At 49.8% G+C, this 12,311-nt stretch overlaps 1 protein-coding gene across 8 annotated transcripts in view; it reads left to right on the forward strand.

Moving 5' to 3' along the window:
• Positions 1-12,311, forward strand: part of LOC109764265 (uncharacterized) — a 35,546-nt gene that overhangs the window by 14,860 nt on the left and 8,375 nt on the right. For 5 of the 8 annotated variants that reach the window (XM_040392245.2, XM_045229805.2, XM_040392244.2 and 2 more), the window contains 2 exons: positions 45-131; positions 212-292. The exons of the other annotated variants lie outside the window; for them this stretch is intronic. In XM_040392245.2, the coding sequence (XP_040248179.1) occupies positions 45-131; positions 212-292 (168 nt within the window). The remainder of the gene's footprint in view (positions 1-44; positions 132-211; positions 293-12,311) is intronic. 8 annotated transcript variants of the gene reach the window in all.

Raw genomic sequence — 12,311 nt, forward strand, 5'->3', positions numbered from 1 at the left:
ACCACTACGTACTTCTAATATTTTAACTCTGTTGTGATATGCAGGATGACTTTGTAAAGAATCTTTTGAAGGGTGAGCTGGCGATGGAGTTTTCAGATATAGAAGACGATCTCATAAAGTTGTCTCTGGAGGTGCTAATTGTTCGTGAACTATTCATAACTTTGTTTCTTCTCTAATGGGTATTTCCTTAACAAGATTCTTCCCCTCATAGTGGAGAGCTGAGTTTGTGGAAATTCGGCATCAAGTTTACACTTACTCTGATTGTTTACGAAGCCTCCTTAAGGATGAGTCGGTATGAATACATCTTAATGCAATATATAATTGTGTTGTGTTGCTACGAACAGCTTATATGAATACTCATCATTGACAATAGATGAAGGTGAGTAAGGGTGTGTTGTGTGTTTGGATCTTCTGCTCGTGCTGGCTAGATAGGCAAGGATTTCTCGTTAGCACAAGCTACAGCCTACAATGGCTAGGCTACTTGTTAAGTTCTTTCAGCCTGCTTCTAGCTAACAGCAAAATATGAGCTGACGAACAAATGGTAGTTTGCTTGGAAGAGCTACCCTACAAGGGTAGGCATTTACCATTACTTTTATTGCTTGTTGCTGGAAGAGAGCCGATTTGGCTTCGGCTCTGCTAGCTCTAGACCATAGAGGCTAGTTTGCTGGGCAAAGCTAGACTTTTGTTTTGTACTAAATACACACCCTTGCTTAGCAATGCTATATAACTAATCTTGCTTAGGATCCATACGCATCCAAAATACAATATTTCTGACAGTACTTATTTTTTTTGCAAATTGGGAAGTTTTGTGTGGGAATTTCCAATATATGGCTTCTATTATTGTCATTTATAATTTGAGAGCAGTAGCAAAGTATGCTAGGAAAACTGAGTACTCAAAGCTGCATCAGAGTGCGGACTCCCAGTCCAAAAAAAACTAAGTTCCAAATGTCAAAAAAGTGAAGCATGTAGATTCCTTAGTGCCTTCTGTGCTTGTAAGTTTTGGAACAAAATGCTCTATTGAAATAACGAACTTGGTGTTTTAATTTTTTTGGAGCACTAAATAATTGTTGTTACCAAGCATGCAAAAATGATCTCTACTTCACGAATCCAAGAAAATTTACATGGATGTGCAGAATTCGAACATTTGCATGCATGTTTATTAAAGGGCAGCCCGGTGCATGTAGCCCCCGCTTGCGCAGGGTCCGGGGAAGGGTCCGATCACTTTGGGTCTATAGTACGCAGTCTTTCCGTACATTTCTGTAAGAGGCTGTTTCCAGGACTTGAACCCGTGACCTCATGGTCACAAGGCAGCAGCTTTACCACTGCGCCAAGGCTCCCCTTCGCATGGTGCCATACTATGCAAATAAACTTTCATTTACTCACAAAAGAACTGATGAACTAAATTCAGAAAACATGAAGTTACAAGTATTTCTAGCTGTGCCCAGTAAATAGAAGTTAGTCTCTGTCCCCTGGTTCAGCATCAGCTCTTTGTTTTGATATTCTCTACAATGTTTGGATGAGAGGAGTTATTCACTAAATAGAGATGCACACATGAAACATACAAATGCCTATTTTTTCTTCTGTTATCCTCATAATCTAGCTTCTTAAGTCATGTCAAACCTGATATGATGCAACTTAGTATTACTGGAGGCCAAAGCCAACATATATACATGTACAAGTGGGATGCCAATAGGCTAGAATGTAGAAGGCCAAAAGCCATCATCAATTGAGTTTGGAGAGGTAAAATCCATGTCGCGCTCTAGTCATGGCCTTTAAGAAGTCCGCTAGATGAACTCGGAAGGCACAAGAGCAATAACATGATCCTGCACAACAACACGCACAAAAGAAGCATCAACACCAATATGCTTGGTAAGCTCATTCTTCATGGGGCCCCAACTACTGATGGCACCTGTACTGTCTGACAAGAGGGTGGTAGGTGTAGAAACAGAAACACCAAAATCCTCCAGTAACCATCGTAACCAAGTCATCTCTGTTGTCAGAAGAGCCATAGTTCGCAACTCGGTCTTGGCATTCGAACGGGAAAATGCAGTCTATTTCTTCATCTTCCAGGCAATAATGAGAGAACCACCAAGAAAAACACAGTAAGCAGAAAGTGAACGGCGATCCGAAGGATCACTAGCCCATGTAGCATTCGAACAGCCTGGAGCTGTAACGAGCTGGAACGGGGAAAATAGAGACGATAAGAGATCATGCCACAAAGATATCATAGAACACGAAGGTGACTATAGTGAACTGAAGTGGGAGTAGAAACAAACTGACTCAAAATATGGACAGGATAGGTGATATCCGGACTAGTGACAGCAAGATAGACAAGACTCCCAACAAGATGATGATAACGCGTCGGATCATACAAGGGCTCACCATCAGAAGCGCGAAGGTGAACATTGAGCTCCATAGGAGTCTTAACAGTTTGTTCGTCACTAAGAGCCACATGAGCAAGAAGATCTTGCATATACTTTTCTTGGGAAGTAAAAAAACCATCAGAGGTGGAGAAAACCTCAATCCCAAGAAAGTAACGAAGAGGACCAAGATCAGACATAAGGAACTGCTCACTGAGACGAGCCTTGACAAAGGCAATGTACCCAGAATCGTTGCCAGTGGTGATCATGTCATCAACATATAGAAGAAGAGTGCGACCATGAGCAGAAAGGTGGACAAATAGTGCTGGATCATGAGCATTGGGCGAAAAACCAGCTGCAGTGGCCACAGAGGCAAAACGCTCAAACCAAGCATGGGGGGCTTGCTTAAGGCCATAGAGAGAGCGACGTAGATGGCGAACCATGCCATCAGGAACTGAATACCCAGGTGGTGGCTGCATATAAAGCTCCTCATACAACTCACCATGCATTTTTCACATCAAGCTGTGGCACCGACCAATGGCGAACAGAGGCCACGATGAAAAGTGTGCGGACAGTGGTCATATGGGCCACAGGAGCAAAAGTCTCATCATAATCACGACCGTGCTCTTGCTGAAAGCCACAAGCCACAAGACGAGCTTTATAACGCTTAGGAGAACCATCGGAGCGAGTCTTAATCTTATAGACCCAAGTGATGGGACAAACATGGGGAGGAAGAGAAACCAGATCCCACGTGCCATTGCGCTCAAGTGCAGCAATTTCCTTTGCCATTGCAAGCTGCCATTCAAGATGAACAACAACATCGCGATAAGAGGTAGGCTCAAGTACAGCCGAAAGACCATATCGACTAGGAGAATAGCGGCCAGGAGGAGGGCAAGGCCGAGCCTGAAGACCATAATTCGGCTGGGACGAGGAAGACGACGCACTAGAAGTAGATGACATGTTAGTAGATTCATCCACAACATGTGGACGACGGGTATAATGAAAAGGAAAAGTGGGACGAGAAGGAACCACCGGAGGTGATGGAGATAGGGAAGACATCGGTGATGAAGGTGGAGAGTCATGCAACAAGGGAGGAGAAGAAACCGTAGGAGAAGACAGTGTCAGATCTGTAATAGCGGGACAAGAAGGAGGAGTAGGAATACGAGGCACAGAGGGGGTGTATCAGGAAAGGTGAGAAAAGAGATATCCTCTATTGAAAAGGTCGAGGAGGATGGTTGCGGGTAGAATGGACGAGACTCATCAAAACTCACGTCCCGGGAATACGCATCCGGCGACTGACTGGATTCCAACACCGGTAAGCCTTATGCTCATCACTGTAGCCTAGCAAAACACACTCAACAGACTGAGGGATCAGTTTGGTGTGTTCTCGGGGGAGGGGGGGGGGCAAGGAGAACATAGCAAACACAACCAAACAACCGAAGCGCCGAATAATTAGGAGAATTACCAGAAAGACGCTCTAGAGGAATACCACCCTGCAGAGCAGATGAGGGCTGAATGTTTATGAGATATGTGGCAGTGGAGATAGCCTCAGCCCAAAAATGAGGCGGAACAGAGGTGGCAATCATCATCGCATGAGCTGTCTCAAGAAGGTGACGATGCTTGCGCTCAGCCACGCCATTATGAGCATGAGCACCAGGACCAGAGAACTGGGCAATAGTACCCTGCTCAGCAAGAAAGCCACGCAACATTTTGAGATATACTCGCCAGCAGAATCAACACGAAACACACAAATAGGTGTAGAGAACTGAGTGTGAACCATGTCAACAAGACACTTATAAATAGAGAACTTCACTACGAGAAGACATAAAGTAAAGCCAAGTGTAGTAAGAGAAATCATCTATAAAAATAATATAGTATCGATGACCCCTTTGGAAGCGAAGGGAGCCGAACCCCACAAATCAGAATGTACTAGTAAATCAAAAGGGCGTTGAGACACCGACTCACTAGTAGGATAAGGTAACTGAACTTGTTTACCAAGCCTACAACCTTGACACTGTAAGCAGACATCTCCTGAGGCAGGCCCCAGAAGACCATGATGAACTAAAGACGATAGTTGAGAACCACAAAGGTGACCACGTCGAGGATGCCACTGCTGGAAGGAGCTGGTAGCTGAAGTGACGAAGGCAGATGAACTGGCGAGTGTGCTGGCAGCGGAAGGAACATGAAGCCAGTCTAACTCCCAAAGCCCTTGAGAATCATGTCGGCGAGGACCAGCCCCAACCAGAGCCTTCGTGTGACGATCTTGGATAGTGTAAGAATCAATGTGAAGAATGACATGAGAACCAGAATCAGTAAACTGACTCGTGGAAAATACTTCCATGGTGAAAAAGTTGCATTTCACTTTTTTTGGCTCGAGTCTGGATCTCCCTCCCTCCCCGAGGCGCTCCCGCGAGCGCCCTCGGGAGGAACCCTAGCGCTGCCTCCCCCCGCCCCCTCGCCCCGTCCTCCTCCCTCGCCGCCGCCGGGGGCGTCGCCGGCCTAAGGCCGCGTGGCGCTGGCGGCGGGGGGCTGCTCCCTCCCGCGCGCAGATGGGGGCCGTCATGGGGCGTCCCTCTGCTCGGTGGTGACGGCTGTCGGGCCGGCCCTGCCTCAGCTCCCTCCCCTCCCCTGCGTTCTGGTGGCCAGCGGCGCCGCCTCCTTCCTCTCCGGCGCAGCCCGTGGGGATCCGGTGCCCTGGATCGTGCTGGTGGCTGATCTGGCCCCCGGCCCAGATCAGGACGATGTGGTGGTTGGCGGTGGCAGTGGAGGCCGGCGGCCGTGTTTAGGTGGTGGCGCTGCAGCGGGGGTCCGTCTACTCCGGTGGGGTGGGAGGGCTCCGGCTGGACCTAGCGGTGGCGCTGGTGTGGTGGTGGTGGTGGTGCGTGTCCGCTTTGTCGATGTCTGGTGGGCGGGCGGTGCGGGTTGGGGCAGCGGCCCGGCGTGGTTGTTGTTCCGACTGTGGGCGGCAGCGGCGTGGTGGGTCGGCTCTCTCGGTGTGGAGGCTTCCATTCGTCGTGTCGGCATCATGGCAGCTCGGCGGGCCAGCTAGGACTGCGGCTGGCTTTCCGGCGTCAGCTCGTCTGTAAGCGGCCCGTTTCGACCTTCGGTCCTCCCCTCGTCGTCTAGTTGCTACCTTCGTCGAAGGTTCGGCCCTCCCCCGACAATGGTCCATCGCTCGTCTCGCGCCCGGCAGCAGGACCGACCTCTTCTCGCGCCTGGCAGCAGGACCGGCCTCGTCTCGCGCCCGGCAGCAGGACTATGCTTGTCTTGCGCCCGGCAGCAGGACCGAGCTCGTCTCGCGCCCGGTGCCCCGGACGGGTCGATGAAGGCCAGTTTTGGCCGACCTATTGGGTTTCGGCGTTGGGGGCAGCTTAGGGGTGCGAAAGGTGGCCCTTTCCGCCCGTATCTTTGGTTGGGGTTGCGGTGGGTCTCGAGCGAGGGGGTGTCAAGGTCTGGGATGCCGGGGTGGCGGCCCTGGTGGTGGTTCCGCGGTGCTCATGGGCATAGCCCGTGGTTAGGTGCTGCCCGGTGGCCATGGTTGTGTGGGCGGCGTGGTCGCTGGGGTGTGGCATCCGGTGGTGGTGAGTGTTGGCCAGGGTGAAAACCTTATCTATCCGCGGATGGACCGGTGGTGGCGAAGCTCGTTCCCTTCTTGAAGGCGTCGTCGCGGCTCTCATTGCCCGTCGTGTTGCTCCAGGGGAAACTCTGATCCTCGGGTCGGGCGGTGGCGGCGCTCTGGTGTCGTAACCTTCCTGAAGGCGCCGCGTTGGAGCACACGGTTCGTCATAGGCGGCTTCATCTTTTCGCGGTGGCATGCTCACAGTTGAGGACTCCGGTTGCTCTTGTAGTACTAGGGGTAGTGTTGCTGCGCTCAGCGCCTTTGTATCCTGCCTTGGGTGCGTGCGTGTGTTGTGCTGGCGTGTGTTTGTATCTGAGTTGTGATCGGTCGGTGCTTTATATATAAAGCGGGGCGAAAGCCTTTTTCGGTAAAATAGGTCCATGGTAAGGCGAGGAACATGAGAAACATCCGGAACATAAAAAGAAGAAGTGGAAAGAGTGCCTCGACTCGCAACAGGAAGAGGAGTACCATCAACAACAAACAACAACAACAACAACAACAACAACAACAACAACAACAAAGCCTTTAGTCCCAAAAAAGTTAAGGTAGGCTAGAGGTGAAACCCATAAGATCTCGCGACCAACTCATGGCGCTGGCACATGGATAGCAAGCTTCCACGCCCTCCTGTCCATAGCTAGTTCTTTGGTGATACTCCAATCCTTCAGGTCTCTCTTAGCGGACTCCTCCCATGTCAAATTTGGTCTACCCCGACCTCTCTTGACATGCTCCGCACGCTTTACCCTATGCATTGGAGCTTCTAGATGCCTGCGCTGGATATGCCCAAACCATCTCAGACGATGTTGGACAAGCTTCTCTTCAGTTGGTGCTACCCCAACTCTATCTCGTATATCATCATTTCGGACTCGATCCTTCCTCGTGTGGCCACACATCCATCTCAACATACGCATCTCCGCCACGCCTGACTGTTGAACATGTCGCCTTTTAGTCGGCCAACACTCAGCGCCATACAACATTGCGGGTCGAACCGTCGTCCTGTAGAACTTGCCTTTTAGCTTTTGTGTCACTCTCTTGTCACAGAGAATGCCAGAAGCTTGGTGCCACTTCATCCATCCGGCTTTGATTCGATGGTTCACATCTTCATCAATACCCCCATCCTCCTGGAGCATTGACCCCAAATATCGAAAGGTGTCCTTCTGAGGTACTACCTGCCATCAAGGCTAACCTCCTCCTCCTCACACCTAGTAGTACTGAAACCGCACATCATGTACTCGGTTTTAGTTCTACTAAGCCTAAACCCTTTCGATTCCAAGGTTTGTCTCCGTAACTCTAACTTCCTATTTACCCCTGTCCGACTATCGTCAACTAGCACCACATCATCTGCAAAGAGCATACACCATGGGATATCTCCTTATATATCCCTTGTGACCTCATCCATCACCAAGGCAAAAAGATAAGGGCTCAAAGCTGACCCCTGATGCAGTCCTATCTTAATCGGGAAGTCATCAGTGTTGACATCACTTGTTCAAACACTCGTCACAACATTATCGTACATGTCCTTGATGAGGGTAATGTACTTTGTTGGGACTTTGTGTTTCTCCAAGGCCCACCACATGACATTCCGCGATATCTTATCATAGGCCTTTTCCAAGTCAATAAAAACCATATGCAAGTCCTTGTGCTCCCTGTATCTGTCCATAAGTTGTCGTACCAAGAAAATGGCTTCCATGGTCGACCTCCCAGGCATGAAACCAAACTGATTTTTGGTTACGCTTGTCATTCTTCTTAAGCGATGCTCAATGACTCTCTCCCATAGCTTCATTGTATGGCTCATCAGCTTAATTCCATGGTAATTAGTACAACTCTGGACACCCCCCTTGTTCTTGAAGATTGGTACTAATATACTCTGTCTCCATTCTTCTGGCATCTTGTTTGCACGAAAAATGAGGTTGAAAAGCTTGGTTAGTCATACTATCGCTATGTCCCCGAGGCCTCTCCACACCTCAATGGGGATACAATCATGGCCCATCGCCTTGCCTCCTTTCATCCTTTTTAAAGCCTCCTTGACCTCAGACTTCTGGATTCGCCGCACAAAACGCATGCTGGTCTCATCAAAGGAGTCGTCCAGTTCAATGGTAGAACTCTCATTCTCCCAATTGAACAGCTTGTCGAAGTACTCCCGCGATCTATGCTTAATCTCCTCGTCCTTCACCAAGAGTTAGTCTGCTCCGTCGTTGATGGATTTACTTGGCCAATATCCCTCGTCTTCCTCTCTCGGATCTTGGCCATCTTATAGATGTCCCTTTCGCCTTCCTTCGTGCCTAACCGTTGGTAGAGGTCCTCATATGCCCGACCCCTTGCTTCACTTACAGCTCGCTTTGTGGCCTTCTTCGCCATCTTGTACTTCTCTATGTTGTCTGCACTCCTATCTAGGTATAGGCGTCTGAAGCAATCTTTCTTCTCTTTAATCGCCTTCTGGACATCATCATTCCACCACCAGGTATCCTTATCTTCGCCTCCTTCGAGGCCACCTTACGAATGCAAGTCGCCATCTTCATCCACACATTGTCCGCATCCCCTCCTTCCTCCCAAGGGCCCTCCTTAATGACCCTCTCCTTGAACGCCTGAGCTACCGCCCCCTTGAGCTTCCACCACTTCGTTCTAGCGACTTTGGCATGCTTATCCCGCTGGACACGAATCTGAAAGCGAGAGATCTACGAGAGACAAGAGAGAAGAATCGGAAGACATACGAAATGAAGCTCCAGAATCCAGAACCCATGGGGATGTACCTGACTGTGTAGATGGTGGTCACTCGACACTAGAAGTACCAGTCATAGAGCCCGTAGTACCTGTTGAAAAACCTGAAGCAACAAGTAGACGCTTAAGCTTCACAATATCCTGCTCAGTCAAGGAGACAATAGACGACGTTGAGGAAGAAGCACGAGTCCTAGAAGAAGAATTGCGCTCCCTATTACGCGTAGCACGCTTCTTGAAGCACTCAGACTCGGGGTGACCATCCCTGGTGCAGTAGCCGCAATGAGTAAGAGAACGAGAGCGGCCCTCACTACCATAAGAAGTGGGCAGTAGCGGCGGAGCAATGGAGCGAGAGAACATTGGTGGAGCAGCAGCTCGAGCAGTGAGCATAGAGGGAACCTGAAGCAAACCAGCACCACAGAGGCGCGTCTCAGCACGAAGCTCAGAAAGCACCTCAGAAATAGGAACACGACCACGAGCAAACAACTGAGCACGTCGAGGTTCAAACTCCCCACGGGGCCGCGACAAGAACTCGTAGACGCGCTGAAACTCTAGTCTGACCTCACAGTCTAGCAACACGGGCAAGTGCCACAAACAATAGTGCGAAGGGAGTCAAGCTGGTGCCAGATAGCAGGACTTTGAGTGTAGAACTCATCAATAGTGGAGTCAAACTGCTGAAGAGCATGCTCCTGACAGACCACACACAAGTAGAGAGCATCACCAGAGGGTTGATAGCACTAGCGAAGATGAGTCCACATCTCAAAGATAGTGCCGAGGCCCATAAACTCAGAAGCAAACTGAGGTAGAACACATCATCACACCACTGAGTGTAAGCAGCCAGATCATCATGATAAACGGAAAGAGCATTCGAATAATCCAAGACCTACTGGTCATAAGCAGCAGTCGCATCATCAACAACGACGGGGTAGGAGCCATAGGAGGAACTGGGCGCGGAGGACAGGGGACCTTGCCGGAAGGAACACCCCAGAGACGAATGCCATGCATGTGAATACACATGAAGGCAACGAACTCAACATATTTAGTCCCATCAAATATCACCTGGCAGCGCGGGATGGCGACATGGCCCGATGACATCAAAGACATGGTGTTCCTTTATTGTCTCCCTTTCTCTTTTTTGACTCTTTTTTAGTATCCAATCTGCAAAGGGCACCGAAGAGGTCCAATACACTCAATTGAACACCCGATGGGTCCTGGACAAGAGCGGTCAGGAGCAGTCGAACGAGAGGCAGACCAAATCTATCCAGGCGGAAGGCCAGCCGAATCGAGGGCCAAATCGATCCAAAGGGGCGGACCTGATGCCTCTTGATCTGATCAGCGATCGGGAAGGAGCTATTGCAGACGTTCAGCGGGAGTAACAGAATCCAGCGACCGGCGGCGGGAATTGGCGGCTGGAGTTGGTCCAGCGGCTAGTGGTGGTTGGACGGGCAGCTGATCGATTTGAAGCTCGGGACGGACGGGTGCTATTCAAGGAATTATCCAAAGATTGGTCATGGAGATGTCATGATACAAGGTTAATCAAGACTAAGTCAAAGAGCGAGTCAAGGTGATCAACACACAAAGCGTAGAAGATGTACCGAGAAGCATCATGTGATCCCATGGTATGGTAAGCATTGTCCATTACGCTTTGTGCACTAACCCATGGTCTACGTGAGTTCTTTGTGGGGTTAGGTTGCGGTGTGCAAGTTCAAGTGGGTCATCACGAAGAGATCACATGCTTGAAGCTTGCCGTCCATTTTGGTGACAATGGACTTGTGAAGATGCGCTAAAGAGTGGCTCACCTATAGTGGAGTATGGGGTAGCAATCTACTAGTCTTCATCAAGACAACGCAATCAAGAATGGTGGTCCAACTTGAGGAGGACAAGATTGTCATCATCTAGCTCAAGTGGATTATGTGCATGGCAAATGTTTGACCTAGATAGGTTTTCTATTTTACCAGTCTCATGGTGCTAGTTGGGAGATCGGGCTATAGGATCGATTGCCGTACTATCAAGGGGGGCTCTCAAGTGAGTAGCTTGATCGTATCATTCGTAGAGAGCTCAAACCATTGCATCCTTGCATCATCTTTCTTGGTTCTTGTTTAGTGTTTCTCTTTGTGAGTTTTAGAGCTTATGGTCATCTTCATGACAAGCTCGAGTTCATCGAAAACGGAGTTCATATGCATCTTCTATGATGTTTTCGATGTTGTAGTTTTTGCTGGTTATTCATTCATAGAGGTTTCACATCTCTATATCATTGGCATTTTCTATTGCCTCTTCTTACTGAAAACCAATCGGTGTTTGGATAGTACTTGTCGTCATCTATCCAACAAGCTTGAGTTTGCTGTATTCGGAGCTCATTTGTAGAAGTTATGGCAGTTCAGGTTTTATTGCATCCATCTGTTTTGCTTGGGCTTCTTTGTAGCACTCCCGCAGTAGTGCCGCTTATAAGTGGTACTTCCGCTGTCCAGTACCGCGACTACTACCGCTGCTTCTGGGGACTTGACTTTTCGTGTCGGGTTGCGCGAAGTAGAATGGTAGTGCGAGCAGTAGTACCGCCCGCCCACTACAGCTCTACTTCCGCTTATCCAGTTGCTTCTGGATCTATCGCGCTCAACGGTAGTAGGGCGGAACTGGGTGTGCGGTACTACAGTTTATAAGCGGTAGTACCGCTCACACTGGGCGGTGGTACCGCTGTTGCCGTACTGCCGCACTCCACTTGCTTGCCCTATCTCCATAGGCCCCTGAGCTGCAAACCCAGCGGTAGTACCGCTAGGGCGAGCGGTAGTATCGGTCCGGCGGCCCTACCGCCTCGTGGCTCCTCGCCATTGCACTGCTCTGTGGGTACTACCGTCCGAGCAGTAGTACTGCTCTCCGGAGCGGTAGTACCGCTTATGTGCGGGTTGTGGGCATAACGGTTGGATTTGGGAGGGCCTATTTATGGGGGTCTTCTTCCCCAATGGTTCTTATCCTTTAAGCTCGTGTTTGCCCCCCATTGTTGACCTTCTTCGAGCTTGCTATCTCTCAATCGCTCCAATGATTCTTGCTAGTTCTTGAGGGACAAGAGAGAGGAGATCTAGATCCACATTTTCACCAATCACTTTCTCCTCTATGTGAGGGAAACCCCTTGGATCTAGATCTTGGAGTTCTTTGTGTTCTCTTTCTTGTTCTTCCTCTCATATTCCTCCATAGCTTACATTGCTTTGGTGGGACTTGAGAGTGAGGGACTTGGACACTCCGTGTGCCCTTGCCATTGCATTTGGTGCATCGGTTTGAGTTCTCCACGGTGATACGTGGAAGTGAAAAGTTGAGAAGCTTATTACTCTCGGGTGCTTGGTACCCTAGAGCTTGTCCTCTTGGGTGCTTGGGCGCCCTAGACGGTTCGTGGTGTCTCGGAGCTCAATCATTGTGGTGTAAAGCTCTGGGCAAGCGTCGGAGTCTCCAATTAGGTTGTGGAGATTGCCCCGAGCAATTTCTACGGGTTCCGGTGACCGCCCCAAGGGTTGCCAAAGTGTACGGGTTCGGTGACCGCCCTCAAGGGTCCCTTAGTGGAATCACGGCATCTTGCATTGTGCGAGGGCGTGAGGAGATTACGGTGGCCCTACTGGCTTCTCGGGGAGCAT

The sequence above is a fragment of the Aegilops tauschii genome, chromosome 6 (assembly GCF_002575655.3).
Source record: "Aegilops tauschii subsp. strangulata cultivar AL8/78 chromosome 6, Aet v6.0, whole genome shotgun sequence".
NCBI classification, from domain to species: domain Eukaryota; kingdom Viridiplantae; phylum Streptophyta; class Magnoliopsida; order Poales; family Poaceae; genus Aegilops; species Aegilops tauschii.